The sequence below is a fragment of the Akebia trifoliata genome, chromosome 10, assembly GCF_017979445.1.
Source record: "Akebia trifoliata isolate Shusen 1 chromosome 10, ASM1797944v1, whole genome shotgun sequence".
NCBI classification, from domain to species: Eukaryota; Viridiplantae; Streptophyta; class Magnoliopsida; order Ranunculales; family Lardizabalaceae; genus Akebia; species Akebia trifoliata.
Window position 1 is genome coordinate 5,596,407 of NC_141384.1, and position 25,287 is coordinate 5,621,693.

The window sequence follows — 25,287 nt, forward strand, 5'->3', positions numbered from 1 at the left end:
AAATAACTTACTAAGGAAAATATTTTTTCTTTTCCCAATTAAAAGCTTAATAATTAATTATTTGAAAAATATCTTAAAACAACCTTTATATTATATAGAATTTGAAAAAAAAAAGTACTCTATATCATGTAGAATGGGTAATTTAAAATTTTAATAAATGTTGATATATTCAAAACTACACATTACAGGTTAAGTGGGTTGACACCCCTACTAACCTGACCTATTTAATAATCATGTTAGACGGATTAACACTATTATGACTCAAACCCACTAATTTCGTGTCATGTTTGTAAGTCATGTTAAGATTGCCATCCCCCCCTAATCATAAGTCTTATATTTTTAAAACAAGTTAGTGGTAAACTGGCAATTAGTGATAGACCATCCCAATTGAGTTTTGAGATTAAAGTCAATGGTTTAGAATAATCTAGGGTAGGATGTTGAAAATGAGGGCATTATGGTTATTTATCTTAGTTTCTAAGAAGATAAAAGTCTAGAATTTGTAATCACTTTGAAAATTGAGGTTTTCTAATCTTGTGGAAAGATCTCCTAAAAACACTAAGTGATCCCACACATCTAAATGACTAATTTTTTTTTTCATATAAAGATATATTATTAAAAATCAAGGACTTGAGGTTAGATTCCTGATGAATATAATGCCATTCATAATTCATTCTATTAGATGAGAAAAGATATCTTGCAGATCACACAAAATGGACTCATCCAACCATTTTAATGGATAAAGTTGGATAAACCTTATATACGATTTGGTCCAGTTTTTTTAATTATTAATTTCGCAACTATGAGAAAGATTTGATACAAGATTGAAATACTAATGTTTTAATGTGATACCCAATCAAAAATAAAATCCACCAATCAACAAACAGGAATAATATAAAGAGAGATCTATTTGAAATATATTATAAATTTCTTACAACTAAATCATAATTTTTAACAAGTTCATGACCTAATAAACCCATGAACATAAGCTCCACCTAATTAAATTTAGTATAAACCCACAAACCCATTGTTGAATGCCCATTGTTTTATTTAGTATGTATATATATATATATATATATATATATATATATATATATATATATCTTTACTATGATGACTTAATATTGACTTGAAGGGGGAATGAGATTGCTCCATCACCCACCATGATTGTGTGCTTGCCCGACGGTATAAGGGTGTAACCATTATCCTCAACGATGCTCAAGCTCTTGCAAACATCCAACACAAACTTGACTGTACTACTTGCACCCACAGGCACGAATACTCTCTTGAACCCAATAACTTGCTTAGCATGAGTCTTTGCAATGCCACTAGGTGGCTTTGAGTACACCATTACAACTTCATTCCCATCCACGCTTCCCATATTTTTCACCTCAACCTCGAATTCAAATTGTTTATCACAACTTATATCATCAACTAACACGGCAGGGCATGGAGGTCTATAGGCATCATCGTTGAAGGTGAGATCACGACATTGTTGGTACTTGTCTAAGTTAATGTCGAGCAATCTTTGTGAAGAATTTAGCTCGTAATCAAATTGGGTGTAACTCAATCCATAACCGAATGGGTACACAGTTGAACCATTGAAGAATTTGTAGGTCCTTCCAGGGTAACCAAACTCGTCAATTGGCCTTAGTGGCATCGATGTCATTGGCAATTGATCTACATAATCGGCTTTGTACCATGTAATGGGTAATTTCCCTCCTAATAAATATATACAAATAGAATCAATCAATAATCAATAAAAAATTAAAAATCAATAAATGTATTCTTAAACATTATTCTAAAATTTGATAAACTCACCAGGATTATATTTCCCGAATATAACATCAGCAATGGCACGACCACCTTCTTCACCAGGATATCCAACCCAAAGTATAGCTTTGATATTCGGATTATTTTTAGCAAAAGATATATCAATCCCACCAGCAGACATGATTACAAGAATGACGGGGCCTTTTGCATTCACCGCTACTTGGTTGATAAGTTGAATTTGATAACCCGGAAGGAGAAGATCAACTCTATCCAAGCTCTCGGCTTCTACAGCCAAATCCAACCCAACAAAAAGAATTGTAGCATCTGCATTCTTTGCAACTTTCTTGGCTGGGATGATCAAACTGTCGTTCTTGCATGCAGCATTAGCGCATCCAGTTTCGTATGTCACGTTTCCGAATTTGGAGAAACCATCTAGAGGTGAAGTGTATTGGCATGGAATACCTAAATTGTAGACACATATGATTTACATATAAAATGGTACACATAAAATAGGAATTAAATTGAAAAAAAAATGGTATAAAAAAATATCGATTCTAGAGATGTGTTGTACCTGCATAGTTTCCAACCATGACATTGGTAGCATTGGCGTGCGGGCCTATCAGCGCAAGGTTCTTATGAGTATTGGAATTCAAAGGTAACGTGTTGTTATCGTTCTTAAGTAGAACAATGCCTTCCCTAGCGGCCTCAGCAGCCAATTCAATGTGTTCAGCAGAGCACACATCCTCCTTCCCTAGAGACATGAAAGAAGGGCTTCCATCAAAGAATCCAAGCCTCATAAGTACAGTGTAGAGATACCTAAGAGACTTGTCAATGTCTCCCTCTCTAACTTTCCCTTGCTTTACAGCATTGTTGGTGAAGTTGGTGTAATATACTCCACAGTCTAAATCCAAGCCTGAAAGTTAAGATAGAAATTTCTAAGTAACAAAATAGAGAGAAACAAATGGATTTGATTAATTGTGTTTGGGTAATTAAGATGTTACCTGCTTTGAGGACTTGTGCAACAGCATCCTCTTTTGTGTCACCAAGCCATTTGTGGCCATTAACCATCACTTTAATAGAATCGCAATCTGCTACAATATATCTAGAATGAAATTAAACAAATTGTGAGTTAAGTTCATTTCAATTTTATGCAAATTATAGGCAGAATCAAGGAGATTTCAGTAATTAAGGCCATATATATATAAATACCCATGAAGATCCCAATCTCCTCTGATTGTTTCCTTCAAGAGCTTTGGATCAGCACAAGTAGGAATTCCATTGACGCGGTTATACGAGCACATAACACTACTAACATCTCCATCTTTCACACACATCTCGAAGGGACGAAGGAATGTCTCCAACATATCTTGCTCGGTGACCTTCAGAATATAATTATACAATTCAATCATATATATATTTGCTTGATACAAGAATTATATATATATTTATTAAAGATGAGCTCAAAGTACAAATATACCCTTGCGTCAAAATGGAAACGATCAACTCCAAGCCAATTATCGACATCGTAGGCAGCATAATGCTTACAACTAGCAGAAACCTTGAGAGGCCTAGAGTTCAAGTCTGCCACATTCTCAGAGCCCTCAACATCTTGTAAGCCTCTAACATAGTTAACAGCATACCTACCGACGACATAAGGATCTTCGCCTGGTGTCTCGGTAATTCTTCCCCATCTAGGGTCCCTAACTACATTAATATTAGGACTCCAATACGTCAACCCAGCACGACCAAGGTTGTACATTGCTCTTGCCTCAGTCGAAACAACCTAAGACACATGACATACGTATATATCAACTTGGTGACAATTAAAATCAAAATATATAGTGTTATTCTTCATGTACATGTCAATACGTGTTACCTGGCCTATATTTTTCCATAGAGACTCATTGAACGATGCTGCAGTTAGAATCACTGTTGGAAAGCTAGTTGCACCAGGAATAAGATCATCGAAACGGGTTCCATGGCCGACGTTGGATACGCCATGGAGTGCCTCGGACCACCAGTCATACTTGGGAAGCCCAAGCCTAGAGACACCATAAGCACGATCTCCAAGTTGTTGCACCTTCTCGGGTAATTTCATTCGATCAACTAAGTCCTTGACCCTAATGTCGAACGAAAGAGACGAATCGCAATACGCGAATTGAGACATATCCAACCCCATGTCGGCAAACCTCTTAGGATCACATACATGAGTGTAGTTTGCAGAATTGTTTTGGGAAGCAACCTTGAGGGAAGGAAAAAGAGATGAAGGGATTCTAGCTGCAATAGAAATAGTGAAGAAAGTAAGAAATAGAGAAAGAAGAAGACTAAGCTTTGCCATCTCTCTTGACATGAGAATCTAAAGGTCTAGAGAGAAGAAGAGAAAGACTACGTTTTGAACAATGGGTATTATACCGTGTATTTATAGGAAAATTAAGAGCATTTTATTTTATCTAAATAACTAATTTATTGCTTCTAAAGAAATGATACGCTTCTATAAATGAAGTATTTTAAATTATGGTTGTTTTCTCTCTCACTTTTCTGTTCATGAGAGTTCTCTATTTATAAACAATTCTTTACAGATTAGTTACAAGAGTTGGAGATAAAAAGAGTCCAACAGATCCAGGATAAGTCGCACACAGTTTTCGTTGTTGGAGACCAAGTCTCACATGGTTTTCAGCGTTTGAGAACAAGTCTAACTCTTATCTGTAATATTCCCCCGCAACTGAAGTGTCCCAGCGGTGACATTGTGCTTGTCTTGCAAGAAGTGAAACCATCCCGTTGATAAAGCTTTACTCATAATGTTGGCAACTTTATCTTTTATAGAGATATAGCGAACTTGAAGGAGATGTTTTGCAACTTTGTCTCGCACAAAGTGGAAAGCTATTTCGATATGCTTCATAGGATTGTGAAAGATTGGGTTCGCTGTCAAATAGGGAGCACCAATGTTATTGCACCATAAAATGGAACAACGAGACTGATGAATGCGAAGTTCGCAAAGAAGGGATTGAATCCATGTAACTTCTGAAGTGGCATCCGCAATGGCACGGTATTCCGATTCCGTGCTTGAACGAGAAACAGATCTCTGTTTAAGAGAGCTCCATGAAATGAGATTAGGACCTAGAAATATGGTAAATCCACCGGTGGATTTCCGATCATCGGGGCAACCAGCCCAATCGGCATTGGAGAAAGCAGTTAATTGAAGGGATGATGATAAGAGAAAAGTGAGGCCGTGGTTGATTGTGGCTTTCAAGTACCGCATGATGGGCTTTAAAGCTTCCCAATGAACCATAGTTGGCTTATGCATGTACTGACACACACGATACACAAAATGAGGTATCAGGTTGAGTGATGGTAGCATATTGTAGCTCCAACAATGCTACGATAAAGAGTCGCATTTATCAGAGGGATCACCGTTATCTTTGGAAAATTTTGAAGTAGGAGAAAGTGGATTAGGAAGCGGTTTAGCACCATCCATGGAAGCTTTGTGGAGAAGCTCAGCAATGTATTGACATTGAGTGAGGAAGAGCCGCTTTGAATAGATTGAACCTCAATGCCATGAAAAAAAGGGAGAAGTCGCAAGTCTTTGATGGAAAGTTCCCGACCCAATTGTTGGATAAGTTGGCGAATAAAAGCATTAGAATGATCTGTAATGAGAATGTCATCAATATAAACAAGCACATAGGTAGTAGTAGTATGGGCATTTGATTTGATAAATAGAAACATGTTAGTTTTTGAAGCAATAAAATCATTAGTAATGAGAAAAAGGGGATAAGCCAATCAAATCACGAAGTTGATGCTTGCTTGAGGCCAAAGAGTGATTTCCAAAGATGACATACACAATGAGGATAACGAGCATCAATAAAGCCAGGAGGTTGAGACATGTCAACCTCTTCGGATAGGTTACCATGAAGGAAAGCATTGTGTATGTCCAATTGATGGATAGTCCATCCACGACTAATTGCAAGAAAGAGAATGGTGAGAATTACCGTTGGCTTGACTATGAGACTAAAGGTCTTCGTATAATCGATTCCCTCTTGTTGAGTGTAACCTTTAGCTACAAGATGGGCTTTGTACCATTCAATTGATCAATCAACATTATTTTTAATGCAAAATTGGGTAAGATTGGATGGTGATAAGGATTTAAAAGTGGTTTCTCAAACCCTAAATTATATACTACATCCTCTAATTAGAGATAATTCATTGCTAGTCCATATTTATTATTGATTTCCATTAAAATATATATTACGAACCTAATTGCGGTTATTTATATGTAACAGGAGAAATTCGCAAAGTTTCAAGGTGAATCAGAAAAATCCGAAGATACCACTATAATCCAAGATCCGAAATAAGACCAAAAACCAAAATTTAGGCCCAACTGGACCCCGGTACCTTGGTCAACTTGAGCAATGCGATGATGTCGAGGAGTCAAACCTCGAGATTTGTGCAGTAGCTTGGTGGCTACAAAAACTTCGTATTGAAATTGTTTTGCTTACAAAAGGTTTCCAAACCTTAGTAACCTTAGAAACCCTAATATGATCTCTATAAATAAGAGACCAGATCAGAGCTTAAAGGACATTTATAAAATAGGGAGATCTGTAAATTTATATATAGAATTTTAGGAGCTTTTTATTTTATTTTTCTTTTAGCTTTTTGTTTGAAGAAGAAGTTGTAATCAAAGAAGTTCTGTCGATTTCAAACTTCAAGAAACAATAAAGAAGATCCATCTTTCTCTCATCTCTACTCTCTCTCTCTCTTTCATGTTCTTTTTTCTTTGTTTTTACTTTATTGTTCTTACGATAACCATCGGCTAAACTCTCTGTTAGATTGGTCGAGGAAGCCTGAACAAGCTTTTATTAATCTTTTTACTATTATCATAATAATGCCTGATTGTTTTATTATGATAATCTTAAATAATTATTATAGGATTTAATATTAATTGTTCTCAATTTTGATGGTTTATTCTTTGATAAGTTCAAGATAAATCATGCTTCACAGAGAACATTTAATACTTGTCCTATAATTTTCAATAATACATAAATCACATACTTTGAATTTTCTTTTTAATATAACTGTCAAATTTTTCGATCCACAAACATTAGCTTTGTTTAGTGGATCGAGATAAATAGAGGATCGTAAATCATTAATAAAACTTGTGATGGTGGATCAAACTGATTTAAACTTCTTCATATTAGTTTAAACCTTTGAATTTCATGTTTTCTTTAGATAGTTTATTCTCGTAAATCGTTTTTAAATTAGTTACGTAAATTTGAATTGGATTGAAACTAAAAAATAGCATTGGATTAATGTTATCTCTGTGGATCTATCTTTGCTTGCCAAGGTAGTTTTGTTCTTTTGTCATAATCTACAGTTCAAACAGATGGTGGGGGAAGAAGATGAACGGTGGGTCAAGGAGCACTAGAGTCGGAGGATGTGCTAGAGGAAAATGCAACATATCTGGGATAATTCGCACGCGGTTTTTACTGTTGGAGATCAAGTCTCACATGGTTTTCAGTGCTTAGACCATGTCTAACTCTTATCCCTAATAAGACATATCACTTGGAGCTATTTCACATAAATCAGATGAAATTGCTTGATTGATTGGACTATTTTTGCTAACCATCATTACTATGAAGGCTCAAACTAATGCCAATTGCTTCTTGTCTTACCTTGGTATGCTAGCACGGAAAAATGACAAGAAAGTTCATGTGAACATCTAGATAAAATCTTTTCTTTTTTGCACAAACAATCCATACTTATTCCAATTAAAATAAAAAGAATCAATCCATGAAAACAAAAAAAGAAGAAAAACTACAAAAAGAAAAAAAAAATGAATAAAAAGGAAGTTCTATACTAGCTATTCATGAATAACAAGCAATCTTCTAGTTCACAACGGTGCAATCGCGCCGAATTTCACCTTGGTTTCCAGTCTTGACCCCCACTCTTCCTAGCTTTGTAATGGCAGTTATGAAAGCTTGTTGGAAAGCTGTGTTGTTCGACGCAAACAAGTTCACAATGTTCTTTGATCTGCTATCCGTAAACAAGATTTGATCAGAGGTGAATAAACCCATTCCTTGTTGAAGATTCCTGAAGTAGACATTGTCAAATTTTTGAGGTGTGGTGGGATCCATGTTGATAGCTATTGTTGGGTCTACATTTCTTGGGCACATCTGTTGGAGCTGCCTAGCATAACTTGACTTGATAGTTGGGTCTACCTGACTATTGGGACTGAAATTGTAAATCCGTTTAGAGAATTTGCTACAATGAGAGAACCCGATCGTATGTGCTCCTACAAAAACCCATTGTATGAAAATTTCAAATTATTTCCAAATATTATGACATGTTCATGTTTGTGTTCAAAATAAAAATATAGTAACCAATTGAGAAAAATACCCGATAATGCGATCATATCTGTTTGGGTAAGTCCATTAGTGGCAAACATGGAATTGAGCTGATCTAAACTAAATTCAGGGTGGGGAAGACGACGTTGAACACTTGCTTTAGTGGAGATTCTACCGTCAAGTCTCCCTAATTCAACAGGGTACGATGGTCCACCCGACTGCAATTGAGAGTTATGATCATTAAAGTGATAGTTCAGCACAAGTTTAAGGAGGAAAAAGATTGGATCAATGAGATAAGTGTTTGCTTACCAAGGCTACAACATCTCTAGTGGCCATGGCCAATATGTCAGCACACGAGACCTTGTTTCGGCAACTAGAATCCCTATCAACAGCAGCCTTGGCTTTGATCACTGTGTCAAACCCATCACCTGCAAGAGATATATCGTCTGGGTGGTCCTTCTCTGCACTATTACTTGGCGACGATAGAAGAACCGAAGCATCACACCCCTGATTATCAAGAATGGGCAAGTTTTTTAGAATCACTATGACCACATCTAGAACAATAGTACATGAATTCAACCAATAATCTAGTTTTTAGAATTTAATTAATATAAAAATCTAGAACAAAAAGTACATGAATTTGACAAAAATAAATAAGCCAATGAATTCAATTCAATCACAACCCCTCACACCAAGGATGGGGCTAGTTTTTTAGGATTTTATTGTTGAAAAAATTCAGAACAAGAGTACATGAATTGGATAAAAAGAAATCAAACAGTTAAATGAACGAACCCGAACAAAGCAATCATGGAAGAAGAGTCTAAGAGTGCCCGGGGCAGTCACGAAAGTCTGACGAAACTTCAGTGCAACGGCATTGCGTACAATCGATTCCACATTGGGACAAGTTTTCTTATAGTAATCACGTTGAAGTTGAGCAGAAGTTGTGATAATGAGAAGAGGGAGAAGAAATGAGAGGATGAAGAGTTTGGGATGCTCCATGACTGTTTTTTTGTTTCATTTGTTGTTGTGGTTAAAGGTATATATATGTAAAGATGAAGCAAATGAGAGATGGGTTGTTCTTATCTGTCAAGAATCTTGAATTTGGCTAAGAACATATCCAGGCAAAACATGCAAAAAAATAAATAAATAATGGGATTGAAGAGCAGACTTTTAAGCCTACTCTCTGTCTAGCTGAGATTGGAAACTTTCAAGAGTTGGCAGCTAAGAGAGGAATTAATTAGCTAATGATTATGTTTTGTTCAAAGGTGTCAATAAATCGGGTTTGGATCAGGCTTAAGGTACTCTTTACCCGACTCGAGGCAGAGAGCTAGGATTTTGTCTACGTGGAGGCAATTAAGACTTCAAAGTTTGAAAAAAGAAATTTGTGGGGGGCAATAGCGGTAGCAGAAAAATCCTTATACATTTTGAAGACTCTTGTGTGGGTGGGGGGCAAGTACCCGACCCGACCCGGAAAAATTATGAGTTGAGTCTGAAAGATGGATCCTGACCTCAATCCTTTTCACCTTTCTACTTTGTTTAATGATCGAAGCATCTTTCATATATTTTCTTATTACTTCGATTTACCTCAATTTTCTTAATTTACCTATTAGTAATTAGATCTAAAAGGTAGTGACCACTACTCAAGATATTGGGTTTGGGTTAACGGGGCTTTTGGGCGGTACCAACTCCCTTAACTTCTAGTTTGGTAATATAAAGCTAGTAATCATATATTTAGAGAACAATCATTAGTTTATGATAGCTTCACATGAATCAATTAAAAAATTAAAAAAATGATTTTTTAAGAGTATAATTGTACAAAACCCTATTTTTTAAGGGTGAGATCTCAAACGAAAAATCAAAAAATCAAAAAATCAAAAAATCAAAAATCAAAAATCAAAAATCAAAACAAAACAAACTTTTTGGGGAATGACAAAGGGAAGAATATAAAACCCTATCTTTTTCTACCTTGCCTTGTTTGTTGGTCTTTGTTTACTTGCGTTTATATTTAATTAAAGAATTTGTTCCATTTTTTTTTCTTTTCTTTGCCCTTCAAATATAAATATTATTTGCTTTAGCTCCTTGTCAATTGGACAATTAGCAAAACACCCAATATTTTTAATTTGTCAATACTTCTCCCATTGACTCTAATCAATATATTTCATGAATCCAAGTCCATTTCATCGGTGTTCTAGTCAGTCACATTCGGAGATGGGCATTAACAAACATTTCTAATCAATAATGTTGACCCAAGTCAAATGAGGGAGGCTCCTTTAAAATGTGAAAATTCTCATTTGGTATTATACCATTTTTTTAAATAAGTAACTGAGTTAGTGTTAGTTATTAATCGGTAAATTACTACATTGTAGATGTTAATACATTCATAAGTAACCATTTCTAGTCCATGGTGTTGACTCAAGTCAAATGAGGGAGGTGTCTCTACTAGGGCTTGCAATGGGTTGGGTGTGGGTCGGATGAAGCTATTTCCATAGCCTTATCCAACTCTATATCTGATTATCCATGTCCGATTTTTTCATCCACTTATATTAAGAATATTCACATCCAACTATTTATCCACTTTTGTAAAGAATATCCATATCCAACTTGTGCTTAAATTTCAAACGGATATCCAAGTCAGATATATATACTTCATTATGAAGATGATGGAAAAACTTTAATTTTGTGTTATACCTATATTTTATTGTGAATTTACCATATTAAACTCAGATAATTGGATATCTGGGTTGGATAAGACACATTTCCAAATCTTATCTTAAAATATTCTAATAAAAATAATTACGGATAAATTTACCCTAATTCTTTAACGGATAAAAAATTTGTACCCATACCCAAATAACTTGGGAAAGCAGATATTATCAGACCCATTGCCAGCCCTAGTCTTTAGGGAGACATGTTTAATATATCACATTGTTGATGGAGGTAAATATTAATGATCCAAAGAGAAAAAAAAAAAATTATATATAACAATTATAAATAAGAATAAGAATAAGAATAAGAATATAAGCTCTCACATGGCCCATATTAGAAGAGTCACATGGCGCCCGCTAAGGCAATGGCAACGGAGAAACATCCCACCCACAACTCCTAAATAAAGTATATATTACTACTCTGTCAAGTCTTTTGGCTTCTCAAGGCCAACTGGGACTCTTTCCCTAAATTAAATATTACCAACAACTTCCCAAACTAAGCAAATGCCACATGGGGTCAGTTCGGCCAGCCCTTGGGCTCCTTCGTAAGTTTTTTGGTGGGCTTATCCTTAGCCTAGCCCAAACCATTAAAGTGGTTTTTTTTTTTTTTTTTTTTTTTTTTTTTTTTGGGGGGGGGGGGGGGGGGACCGAGGTATCTGGGCCACTTGGAGCAGCTGACTAATCTTCAGGGCACGTGCAATCCCCTCCCCACTCATGCACTACGTAATTTATGTGATAAATCCTCAATGGTGGTCATTAAGGATGGATTCGAACTAAAGACCTCCACTTTCTAAGGTGTAGTCTTAGCCATCTCTCCAATCAATTCAAGTTTCCGCATGAGTTTGTAGGGTTATCAATGGATCAGATCTTACTGAAATTCAAAATCTTATCCATTTTTATCTAATGACATTTGGGGTGTTCAACTGTGTAACCCGGACCTGATTGAAATCGAGACCGATCTTGATCGAGTACAACCTGGATCAGCAAACAACTTTTGGAAGACAAAATTTGTCCTACATAGCTTAAAAGTTTTGAATTGGGCTGATTTTTTGTGAGGATGATCGCCATGGTGAGGAGAGCATCCTCATAAAAAATCCGCTCAATATGAAACTTCTAACCCCATCAAAAGTGATTTACAAATTAACGGTAAAAATCATGGTTCACAATTCTAAACCACTTTTGATAGGGTTAGAAGTTTCAGATTTGGCTGATTTTTTTTAGAGGATGATCTCCTCACCATAAAGATCATCCTCACAAAAAATCAACCCTATGACACGTCTAACCCTAGAAGATAATTATGTTGTCTCCCTAACGTTGTCTACCGAACGGGACTAGGGATGTACATTCAGGTAAACCCAAACCAACCTGAACTAAATTTTCAGTTCGGTTTGGGTTTGGCTAAAATCGAGACTAAACCAATAATTCCGGGTTTGGGTATAATCGAAAATTCAAATTTCAAATTTCAAATCTTTTTAAAAATTTTGGGTAACAGATTTCAGTTCGGTTTGGATTCGCATAAATCTGAACTTCAACTTATAAGTTATAAATATAATCTTTTTTTAAATTTATATAACTATAAAACTTATACATATATGTAACATATATATATATATAACTATAAAACTTATAAATATATGTAACATATATATATATATATATATATATATATGGGTCAGGTTCAAGGGACATATGAGAAAACATATGTAAAAACAATGTAACATATATAAATTTTTAAAATATGGGTTAGAAATTTCAGATTGAGCTGATTTTTTGTGAGCATGATCTCTATGATGGGAAGATCATCCAGAAAAAAATCAGTCCAATCTGAAACTTCTAACCCCATTAAAAGTGATTTAGAATGTGGACCGTTGATTTTTTGACAATTTTTGTCAATAATTTGTAAATCACTTTTGATGGATTTAGAAGTTTCTGATTGAGCTGATTTTTTGTGAGGATGATCTTCTCATCATAGTGACCATCCTTGCAAAAAATCAACTCAATTCAAAACCTCTAACCCATCTTTTGAAAAACCATTGTTTTTTCATATGACCCTTGAACCGCCCCCTATATATATATATGTGTGTGTGTATGTGAGAGCGTTTCACTAGCCCTAAAGTTTGCCAAACATTTTTCAAAACATAGGTTAGAAGTTTTGGAATAAGCTGATTTTTTGTGAGGATGATCCATATGATGAGGAGATCATCCTCACCAAAAATCAGCATATTCCAAAACTTCTAACCCCATCAAAAGTGATTTACAAAACTTAGACGGTCCACGATTCTTCAATTTGTAAATTAGGGTTAGAAATTTAAAAATGAGCTGATTTTTGGTGAGGATGATCTCCTCATCATAGAGATCATCCTCACAAAAAACCAGCTCATTCCAAAACTTCTAACCTATGTTTTGAAAAATGTTTGGCAAACTTTAAGGCTGCTAAACCGTTCCCATACATGTATATATATAGGGTCCCATTCAACACCAAACATTTTGGCCAACATTTTAACCAACCATTTTTGTCCTACATGGGTTAGAAGTTTTGGAATGGGCTGAGTTTTTATGAGGATGGTCTCTACGGTGAGGAGATCATCCTCATCAAAAATCAGCCCATTCCAAAACTTCTAGCCCCATGTTTACAAGTTGAAAAATGGTGGACTGTCCATTTTTTGTAAACCATTTTTGATGGGGTTAGAAGTTTTGGAATGAGTTAATTTTTGGTGATGATGATCTCCTCACTGTAGAGATCATCCTCACCAAAAATGAGCCAATTCCAAAACTTCTAACTCATGTTTTGCCAAAATGTTTGGTCCCATTCAATGGCTAACTTTTTGGCAAAACATTTTTCAAAACATGAGTTAGAAGTTTTGGAATAGGTTGATTTTGGTGAGGATGATCTCTACGGTGAGGAGATCATCATCACCAAATCAGCTCATTCCAAAACTTCTAACCCCATCAAAAATAGTTTACAAAAAATGGACGGTCCACGATTTTTCAACTTGTAAACATGGTTTAGAAGTTTTGGAATGGGCTGATTTTTGGTGATGATGATCTCCTCACCGTAGAGATCATCCTCACCAAAGATCAGCCCATTCCAAAACTTCTAACTCATGTTTTGAAAAATGTTTTGCCAAAAAGTTAGCCATTGAACGCTACCCTATATCTATATATAGATATATATATAATATATATATATATATATATAGGGAGCGTTCGCGGGCTAACGGAATGGCGAACTGTTTGGCAAACATTTTCGGACCGCTAGATATAACGTGATCCAACGGACGTGATTTAATTTCACGCGTTATAATAAAAAGTTATATATTTACAGCGCCATCCTTTAAGAATTGGGTATTTCATGCTCCTCCTCCCTCTTCTCTTTAAATCAGAGAGAACAGAACTCTCTGTTCTCTCTCTTTGTTCGAACTCTCTCCTTTCTTTCTTCGATCTCTCTCGCTCGCTCTCACCCTCTCTCTCTCACTCTTGCCTCTCTCTCACTCTCACTCTCTCTCTCTCTCACTTCTCATCATTCTCTCTCGCTCGCTCGCCCTATTCCTCGCTGAAACCCTCGCACGAACGACTCACTCTCGCACTGAAACCCTCGCACGAATGGCTCACTCTCGCTGCCTCTCTCATTCACTCTCGCTGCCTGCCTCTCTCTCTCTCTCTCGCCCTATCATCGCTGAAACCTTCGGATGCTTCGACAGAACTGTAAGTTTTTTTTTTACTTTTTATTTTTAATTTTTTTTATTGTGATTTCTCATACACTGTAATTATTATTCTATGAACATGACTAATTTATTCATTCGTGAAGTCAAAAAAAGTCGGAATTATTGTGATTTGATTTTCGATTTTATTTATTGTGATTTTAGTTTCCGATTTTTCAAAAACAATAAATCAGGAATTATTTAGGGTTTATTTTCAATTAAATTTTTTTGGATTAAATCAGTAGTTTTTTTTTTTTTATTGTGATTTTAGTAAGAATTATTTGAAATAAGCATCTCTATTGAGAAGATTGTAGTTCTAGTGTTTAAATTAAATCCTTAATTGTTATCCATGTGAAACCCCATTTTAAAATTGTCTAAATGCTTAACTTTGTGGAGAACCATTGATTTTTAATTTTTTTTTAGTTTGTATCAGTTGTTTCATTTATTTTGTAAATTTGTCTAAAATATCTGTTAATTATGCAATGAAAATTTAAACTAAATTGATGTACAAATTAAATTACCAAGCTTGTTGGAAGGATATAATACAATGTGATTGGGAAGCAATCACTGTAAGCTCGTCCTCCCTGTTTTGGGATCATGCTAAGCACTCAGATGCCTTAAGAGGATAGTAAATTAAAGAGACTTAAGACTAGAATGAGATTTAATGGAGACTAGAGGGCACAAATACTTCACTAGAATTACAATATTAAAATTACAAATCATTTTAAGAAAGGTAAGATATGTATGACTCTAAGATCTTTTAATAGAACTATAAACATGTATGCCAAATATTGGACTGCATTGAATAAGAGTCGTGATAATCTGACGCTCTTTATATGCACCACCATAGATTTTTTTCTTCGAGATACACAAGGAAAAATCCATGGCTCTATCACTGCCACGTCAAGGAGCGTACAAAGAGCGTTAGGTTTTAGAGTGTAAGTCTATCATTAGTCATTGAATAATTGTATATTTTGGGGGTTAAGAAAATGTCAAATGGACAATTAAAAAAGTATTGTAATACAAATTTGAAAACTAATTTAATTTGGGTTATTTATTTTCTACCTGATGATCATGTTATGATTATAACTTTTTGGGTCATTTTATTTGTTTAAGGTTTTTTTTCCGATTTTATTTATTGTGATGCATTTGTTTCAAATCTGGATATTTATTGGAAAGATGTTCAGAAGGTTTGAACCTTTTGAATCACAAACAATGAAACCCATAGAGCTGATGAGCCCCTTTACCCCTTGTGAATTATGTTTCTTTGATTAAGTTCCACTTGCTTGCTTAATTATCTTAGTGAATTAAACCTGTAAGATTGAACATTCTTCAATTGTATATCACAATTTATTTTTTTCACAAATTCAATGAACTTTCCTTCAACATTTTTATAAGAATGTGACTTGTTGAATGGCCTTGCACCATGTCATAAAGATATCAAAAAGAATTATTATGCTTCGAAATCATAAATGATTTCGAATCTTACGAATCATAGAGGTACACATGGAATCCTCCCAATTGATCACTCTATAAACCAGTCCACTAGAATACAAGCATTAAGGCCCCACTTAACTTTATAGGGAAAGAGAGAAAATATGTACACATTGTGAATTTCTGGTTGAAAAAAGAAAGTAAATGCTAGTGATGGATCAAAAGCCACACAAAATAAATTAAAATAGTTGATATATTCTTTCTTACACTATATTTAGAGCCCCAATGCCTTCATCTTCCTCAACCATCCCAACAATACTCATTAATATGATTTCCTTCATTAATCATCATTGTGTAGAGAGATTAGGGATCCTTTGGCTATTGGTAGAGTTATAGGGTATGTTATTGACCCTTTTAGTAGAACTCTACCTATTAGAGTTACTTATGGGACAAGAGAAGTTAACAATGGATGTGAGTTTAGACCCTCCGTTGTTGTGAACCAAGAGTTAAGATTGGAGGTGAAGGCCTAACAACCTTCTACCCACTTGTTTGTGTTGAACCATATGTTATTGTCGTTTTAATTGTTATTGATATTAAAACATACTTGTTATAGGAATACTTATAAGAACTCCTAAAATTTTGTAAAACCACTCACAATTGATTTTGTCAGGTTTGCTATCAAAATGGGCAAGTTTTATGTTGTCTTTATAGGGAGAAAGACCAGTATATTTTTCACTTGAGAAGAATGTCACCAGTATGTCGATAGATATCCGTCAGCTTATCACAAATCATTTTCATCATACGAGGAAGTCAGAAGGCACTTTATCGAAGATAGACGTAATCGTGATATAGTTGAAGAAGAATTCCATGAAGTAGAAGATCAATTCCATGACTTGAAGCAAGAATTCCATGAAGTGGAGCATGTGGAGTTTAAGAAAAAATCCAATGTATTCAAGAGATTTCATGTAATTTTATAATTATTTTCCTATTGTCTTTGTTCATGGGTATGTATTTTCTTTGAACTTAATAGTTTTTAGGAGAATAATTGATTTTGGATCTTGATGAGTGAATGTATATTGTAAGAAACAAAAAACTAGATAATATATAAAACTACTATGAGTATTTTATCTCACAGAGACCACATGACTCAAAAGATTACCCTGATGGGGGATTATGTAGAAAGTTTGGTACTCCGTTGTATTAACTGAAATGTTTTCTTAATAAAATTTCTATTAACAATATTTTGTGGAAATGATATTAGTGGAGACAGCCGGTATGTAGTACGTCTCGTGGCAATGATACATTCTACCACCGGACACCTCTCTAGGCATGGTAATGGTACCAGTTGATGTATTTATGCGTGAAGAAATGTAATGAGAGAGCAAATGCAGAGTTTAACTAAAATGCATCTGGGTTTTGCTAATACTAGAGAGCTCGCTGGCAACCAATGTGCCGTGCCCACAGATGTAGCAGTGTGATTTAACATTTTTTTAAGATTGTCTTCCAAGGAGATACTGGATTTACAAGGAGATGGTCAATGAGAGTCTTGATTGGTAAATTACATTGTTTGATAGGTTTGAGCACATTACGTCAGGTTTTAGTTCATTAAAGATCAGTTATGAAAACCCCATTGTACAAGAGATTTCCACAAACCATCTCCATCGGCAAGTGGTGATGAATTATTTTAGTTCATAGGCCACCTCTTGGATTGTCATGCTTTAACCACACCGCAAGTTTCTCAACTGCTCGTTTTCTCTCTCTATAGAACAACGAAGGTTCCTTGATATTTAATTATTATAAGATTACCACAGGGCTCTATAAATGTCCGACTCTGGACCCAACTGGGTTTCGGAGATGGTGCCAAATAAATAAGAAAACAGCAATGAAATTGATTGATAAACTCAAATAATTGTATCCATTTATTCTACAGTACACAAGCTTTTATTCCAATAGTGTCAAACTTAAGACACGAAGTTCTTAAACAGTTTGAATAGCCAAAGGAAAACCTATCACAATGTCTTCCCCAGCTTTTTCACAGCAACCACCTGTTGGCCAAACTCCCATTGGAAGGCCTAAAAATTGAGGTATATGTGTTGTCAATCTCTTCACCTTCCAATCTCTCTCTACAAACTTCACACCAGGGACTCATCTAAGGGCTTCTGCCTACCAAACAAATTAAACTTGCATAAGGGGGTGGAGATTTATTCATATATATAATAAAAAAAAACACTGATATAGAAGTAACAAAAAATGAACTACATGCATACTTCATAGTAACAAAGTTCGGATTCGATAATTTTTTGGAGAGGGTTCAGTTCAAACAACGATGTTAGAATCATATCATGTTTCTACTCAAGGTGATTAGAGCAGGCCGTAACCAATTCACTGCAAAGATGCCCATGGAAGAGGAAAAAAATAGTGAGCAAAAACAGTTATAATTTGAATTCTTCGAATCAGATGGCAAACACTATGGGAACAACATTTGGTTATAAAGGATGCCTAGTGACTTGGCCGAGATTTAATCCTAAATCTACCTAAAGAAGAATCAAAATTGGGAATTAGACACAATAAGGAAGACGTGTGTTCCGCTTACTGATCAGCGATGAAGGAGACGGTGGAGTCGTTGGGGAGGTTTGAAATGCTGAGTTTACGGAGGGACCTGGAACTTCTAGTGATCAGCATTTGAAGCATTTGATCGAGGGCTCGGGCTGGCACCAACGACTCCATTAACTAGTGAAAAAAAAACAGGATGATTATGTTCAATGTCCATACCTGAATTGCACTTTGCTTGGAACTCAATGACTCAAATTCAACAAAGCCAAAACAGTGTCCTTGTTGCTGCACCAATAAGAAGATAAAACAAAAACCATAAACATTATGTTAAAAGATGTAAAATTGGTGTGAAATGCTGCATAATATACATAAAACAAACCTTATTACTTCTGACTTGAACACCCCTTGTCTTAATAGGCCCAAATTTCTTGAACTCCTCTTCAACTTGTTCAACTGTCACATTCATAGGCAAATTCCGGATATAGATGGAGTGACCCTCGACTGTGAGGAATAGGATGCACAAATTAGATAAGAGCTCCAAAAAAAAAAACATTAAATGAAAGGAAAGATAGTTATACATGTAGGTATTTGAACATTAATACAACTATTGAGGGTGTCAAGCATGTTGCTCGAGGTAGAACCAATACACCCCTTAGGCACATTAAATCTGATCTACGTATATTATATCCAATATATAATGCAAATAAGCATGCAATATAATGACAATCATTTGGAAGTAGCCAGCTCGCTAAGTTGGATAAAGTCTCAGAGAGTTGATACCACAACCTGGGTTCAAGACCCACTTTCACCAACTCTGTTTCCCCGCCTTCCATTTAATCTTTCGCAATCAGTTCCTGATGAGCAATTTCACATTCATACATACATTATCACTATATTTGAACCACAGTAATATCATGCACCACAGATTATTATATGAAGAGAGTAGAACAGATACCACAAAAAAAGGCTAACTAAAAAAAGAAAGAATACCTGATCACAAAGTATAACCGTGCGCGCACCAAATCCTGATTTGCTAAAACTAGGACATCTACATGTCAACAAAATTTAAATAAATAACTAAGTAAGAAGTTTAAGCCCAAGTTTGAACAAAAAAAGCCAAGTCTGATTGATTCTAACATATCGGCTTCTTGGTTTTGGTAATATTTAAACTGTTTAAATGTAATAATGTAATTATCTAAAGATCTAAAGAAATAAAAGAACTACACACACCTCAAAAATGATACCATCCAAAGCCATTGCATTACTAGCCTCCTCAAAATGTAATGCTCTAGGAGCTCACTAATTTTCTCGACTATTTATATCTTTCTACTGAAAACATTTCATTGCGTGATTCTAATATTGTGTGCTGATAATTGGTAGATATGTAAAGCGTTGGCTTACATTCATGGTAGTGTTGGAGGGTGCCATAGAGACATCAAACCCCAAAACCTTCTGGTATGTTATTGTGGTGCTGTTAGTAAATAATCTATGTGCATCTCTTTTGCTGGAATATCTATGTTCTGGTTTTGTTAGGACTACAGCAAGCTGAAAAGTACTATTTTATTTGAAATTTTAAATTGATTTGCTGACTCCAGTTTCAAAAATAAGACCACATTTTTCTGTAAAAACTTTACAAACTATGTGTAAATATCAAAGATGAATGAAACTGTGGTAAATATCAAAGACCACATTTTTAAATTGATTTGCTGACCACATTGTTTACATATATTTTAGACAAATTTACAAAATGAATAAACAACTGATACAAACTAAAAAAAAAAATAAAAATCAATGGTTCTCCACAAAGTTAAGCATTTAGACAATTTTAAAATGGGGTTTCACATGGATAACAATTAAGGATTTAATTTAAACACTAGAACTACAATCTTCTCAATAGAGATGCTTATTTCAAATAATTCCATACAGTGTTTGAGAAATTTCCAAAAAAAAAAAATGAAAAAAACTTACAATTTTGTCAAATAGGGCGAGAGATTTGCAGCCGTTCGTGTTCGTGAGATGGAGTTGCAACGAGAGTGAATGAGAGAGGCAGAGAGAGTGAGAGAGAGAGGTAGCAAGAGTGAGAGAGAGAGTGAGCCGTTTGTGCGAGGGTTTCAGTGCGAGAGTGAGCCGTTCGTGCGAGGGTTTCAGCGAGGAATAAGGCGAGCGAGCAAGAGAGAATGATGAGAGTGAGAGAGAGAGTGTGTGAGAGAGAGAGGGCGAGAGTGAGAGAGAGGGTGAAAGCGAGCGAGAGAGATCGAAGAGAAGAGAGAGTTCGAACAAAGAGAGAGAACAGAGAGTTCTGTTCTCTCTGGTTTAAAGAGAAGAGGGAGGAAAGCATGAATACCCAATTCTTAAAGGATGGCGCTGTAATATATAACTTTTTATTATAACGCGTGAAATTAAATCGCGTCCGTTGGATCACGTTATATCTAGCGGTCCGAAAATGTTTTGCCAAACAGTTCGCCATTCCGTTAGCCCGCGAACGCTCCCCATATATATATATGGGAAATGTTCAGCAACAAACATTTTGACAAACATTTTGGCAAAACATTTTTCAAAATATGGGTTAGAAGGTTTTGGAATGGGCTGATTTTTGATGAGGATGATCTCTACGGTGAGGGGATCATCATCATCAAAAATCAGCCCATTCCAAAACTTCTAACCCCATCAAAAATGACTTACAAAAAATGGACGGTTCACGATTTTTCAACTGTAAACATGGGGCTAGAAGTTTTGGAATGGGCTGATTTTTGGTGAGGATGATCTCCTCACCGTAGAGATCATCCTCACCAAAAATCAACCCATTCCAAAACCTCTAACCCATGTTTTGAAAAATGTTTTGCCAAAATGTTTGTCAAAATGTTTGTTGCTGAAAGGGACCCATATATATAGGGTCCCGTTCGGCACCCTAAGTTTTACCACACATTTTAACAAACGCGTTTTGTCCTACATGGGTTAGAAGTTTCGGAATGGGCTGATTTTTGGTGAGGATGATCTCTATGGTGAGGAGATCATCCTCACCAAAAATCAGATCACTCCAAAACTTCTAACCCCATCAAAAATGATTTACAAAAAATGGACGGTCCACGATTTTTCAACTTGTAAACATGGGGCTAAACATTTCGGAATGGGCTAATTTTTGGGGAGGATGATCTTCTAATCATAGAGATCATTCTCACCAAAAATCAGCCCATTCTAAAACTTCTAAAACCCATGTAGGACAAAAAATGTTTGTTAAAGTATGTGGTAAAACTTAGGGTGCTGAACATTTCCATATATATATATATATGGGAAATGTTCAGCACCCTAAGTTTTACCACACACTTTAACAAACGTTTTTTGTCCTACATGGGTTAGAAGTTTTGGAATGGGCTGATTTTTGGTGAGAATGATCTCTATGATTAGAAGATCATCCTCCCCAAAAATTAGCCCATTCCGAAATGTTTAGCCCCATGTATACACGTTGAAAATTGTGGACCGTCCATTTTTTTAAACCATTTTTGATGGGGTTAGAAGTTTTGGAATGAGCTGATTTTTGGTGAGGATGATCTCCTCACCATAGAGATCATTCTCACCAAAAATCAGCTCATTCCGAAACTTCTAACCCATGTAAGACAAAACGCGTTTGTTAAAGTGTATGGTAAAACTTAGGGTGGCGAACGGGACCCATATATATATATATATATATATATATAGATGGGAAATGTTCAGCAACAAACATTTTGACAAACATTTTGGCAAAACATCTTTCAAAACATGGATTAGAGATTTTGGAATGGGCTGATTTTTGGTGAGGATGATCTCTACGGTGAGGAGATCATAATCACCAAAAATCAGCCCATTCCAAAATCTCTAACCCCGTCAAAAATGGTTTACAAAAAATGGACGGTCCACGATTTTTCAACTTGTAAAGGGCTAGAAGTTTTGGAATGGCTGATTTTTGGTGAGGATGATCTCCTCACCTTAGAGATCATCCTCACCAAAAATCAGCCCATTCCAAAACCTCTAACCCATGTTTTGAAAAATGTTTTGCCAAAATGTTTGTCAAAATGTTTGTTGCTGAACATTTCCCATATATATATATATATATATATATATATGGGAAATGTTCAGCAACAAACATTTTGGCAAAACATTTTTCAAAACATGGGTTAGAGGTTTTGGAATGGGCTGATTTTGGTGAGGATGATCTCTACGGTGAGGAGATCATCATCACCAAAAATAAGCCCATTCCAAAACTTCTAACCCATCAAAAAGGTTTACAAAAAATGGACGGTCCACGATTTTTCAACTTGTAAACATAGGGCTAGAAGTTTTGGAATTGGCTGATTTTTGGTGAGGATGATCTCCTCACCGTAGAGATCATCCTCACCAAAAATCAGCCCATTCCAAAACCGCTAACCCATGTTTTGAAAAATGTTTTGCCAAAATGTTTGTCAAAATGTTTGTTGCTGAACATTTCCCATATATATATATATATATAATATATATATATATATGGGAAATGTTCAGCAACAAACATTTTGACAAACATTTTGGCAAAACATTTTTCAAAACATGGGTTAGAGGTTTTGGAATGGGCTGATTTTTGGTGAGGATGATCTCTACGGTGAGGAGATCATCATCACCAAAAATAAGCCCATTCCAAAACTCTAACCCATCAAAAATGATTTACAAAAAATGGACGGTCCACGATTTTTCAACTTGTAAACATAGGGCTAGAAGTTTTGGAATGGGCTGATTTTTGGTGAGGATGATCTCCTCACCTTAGAGATCATCCTCACCAAAAATCAGCCCATTCCAAAACCTCTAACCCATGTTTTGAAAAATGTTTTGCCAAAATGTTTGTCAAAATGTTTGTTGCTGAAAGGGACCCTATATATATATAGGGTCCCTATCCGTGGCCAACAGTTTGGCAAACATTTTGGCAAACACTTTTTCAAAACATGGGTTAGAGGTCTTGGAATGGGCTGATTTTTGGTGAGGATGATCTCTACGGTGAGGAGATCATCCTCACCAAAAATCAGCTCATTCCAAAACTTCTAGCCCCATTTTACAAGTTGAAAAATCGTGAACCGTCCATTTTTTGTAAACCATTTTTGATGAGGTTAGAAGTTTTGGAATGAGCTGATTTTTGGTGAGGATGATCTCCTCACCGTAGAGATCATCCTCACCAAAAATCAGCCCATTCCAAGACCTCTAACCCATGTTTTGAAAATGTGTTTGCCAAAATGTTTTGCCAAACTGTTGGCCATGGATCGCTACCCATATATATATGGGAAATGTTCAGCACCCTAAGTTTTACCACACAATTTAACAAACGTTTTTTGTCCTACATGGGTTATAAGTTTGGGAATGAGCTGATTTTTGGTGAGGATGATCTCTATGATTAGAAGATCATCCTCCCCAAAAATCAGCCCATTCCGAAATGTTTAGCCCCATGTTTACACGTTGAAAAATCGTGGACCGTCCATTTTTTGTAAATCAATTTTGATGGGGTTAGAAGTTTTGGAATCAGCTGATTTTTGGTGAGGATGATCTCCTCACCATAGAGATCATCCTCACCAAAAATCAGCTCATTCTGAAACTTCTAGCCCATGTAAGACAAACCGCGTTTGTTAAAGTGTGTGGTAAAACTTAGGGTGCTGAAACGGACCCTATATATATATATATAGGGTCCCGTTCGCCACCCTTAGTTTTACCACACACTTTAACAAATGCGTTTTGTCTTACAGGGTTAGAAGTTTCGGATGAGCTGATTTTTGGTGAGGATGATCTCTATGGTGAGGAGATCATCCTCACCAAAAATCAGCTCATTCCAAAACTTCTACCCTATCAAAATTGATTTACAAAAAATGGACGGTCCACGATTTTTCAACGTGTAAACATGGGCCTAAACATTCGGAATGGGCTGATTTTGGGGAGGATGATCTTCTAATCATAGAGATCATCCTCACCAAAAATCAACTCATTCCAAAACTTCTAACCCATGTAGGACAAAAAAACGTTGTTAAAGTGTGTGGTAAAACTTAGGGTGCTGAACATTTCCCATATATATATAGGGTCCTGTTCGCTGGCTAACGGTTTGGCAAACTTATATAGGTCATTGGATATAACGCGATCTGACGGTTTGGATTTAATCTCAGCGAAATATACATTTATACATATATTTGCAGCGCCGTCCCTTGAAATATAATCATTTTATTGTGAAGCCCTCTTCTCTTTAAAACTCTATGTTCTGTTCGAACAGAACTCCAAACCCTCTTCTCTTCGAACTCTCTCGCTCTCTTTCTTCTCATTCGCTCTCACTCACGCTACCTCTCTCGCTTAAATCTCTGCCCTATCATCTCCAAGATGCATCATCTGTGGTATGGGAAGCATTAAAAGATCAAATGCAATCACAGGACCTGCTCCTTCACCATTTGGGTAAGATCACTCATTGTTACGGAATTGTAGAATCATTCTTGTTTAAATCAACTACCATTCAGGAATCTGGTTCCTCTCGTTGGATTGTTTGTTGAATCAAACAGCATTTTACCTCCCCAAAGCTGTTGCAACACGACCATCTCAGGTTTCTTTGAGGAGCTCAGTAGAGCTGAGGGGGTGGAGTAATCGTTGCGGAATTAGTTTGTTCATGGAGTTTTTTTTTTTTGTCTGATTTATCTTCCCGCTAATATGTTTTTTCGACTTATTTTTGTTGTCCCCAAGTGAACAGAGTTTTTTTTTTCTCTTATTTCTGAGAAACTGCAGATAGTTGTTTGTATCAATATGTAAGATTGTTAGTGA

The 25,287-nt window shown here is 35.7% G+C and overlaps 1 protein-coding gene and 1 long non-coding RNA gene across 4 annotated transcripts; both read right to left on the reverse strand.

Annotated features, from left to right (window-relative positions):
• Window positions 1-1,083: 1,083 nt before the first annotated feature.
• On the reverse strand, window positions 1,084-9,294 carry LOC147392937 (peroxidase 16-like). Of its 2 annotated transcripts, XM_086456381.1 has the most exons (11): window positions 8,901-9,294; window positions 8,418-8,615; window positions 8,161-8,326; window positions 7,685-8,056; window positions 3,647-4,047; window positions 3,248-3,553; window positions 2,980-3,149; window positions 2,772-2,872; window positions 2,342-2,683; window positions 1,819-2,232; window positions 1,084-1,719 (listed from the first exon to the last, which is right to left on the reverse strand). In XM_086456381.1, the coding sequence occupies exons 1-11, from the start codon at window positions 9,105-9,107 to the stop codon at window positions 1,106-1,108; spliced, it is 3,291 nt and encodes a 1,096-aa protein (XP_086312507.1). In that variant the 5' UTR covers window positions 9,108-9,294; the 3' UTR covers window positions 1,084-1,105. The 2 variants fall into 2 exon arrangements, with proteins under 2 accessions (XP_086312507.1, XP_086312508.1); XM_086456382.1 differs by lacking the exons at window positions 1,084-1,719; window positions 1,819-2,232; window positions 2,342-2,683; ... (2 more) ...; window positions 3,248-3,553; window positions 3,647-4,047 and having other exon boundaries at window positions 7,572-8,056; window positions 8,901-9,256.
• Window positions 9,295-18,112: 8,818 nt separating this feature from the next.
• On the reverse strand, window positions 18,113-20,636 carry LOC147392938 (uncharacterized). 2 transcript variants are annotated; one of them, XR_015182409.1, is made up of 6 exons: window positions 20,470-20,636; window positions 19,492-19,549; window positions 19,288-19,355; window positions 18,881-19,002; window positions 18,721-18,786; window positions 18,113-18,333 (listed from the first exon to the last, which is right to left on the reverse strand). It is a non-coding gene; the product is annotated as an uncharacterized LOC147392938 (long non-coding RNA). The 2 variants fall into 2 exon arrangements; XR_015182408.1 differs by having other exon boundaries at window positions 19,285-19,355.
• Between the last annotated feature and the right edge of the window lie 4,651 nt (window positions 20,637-25,287).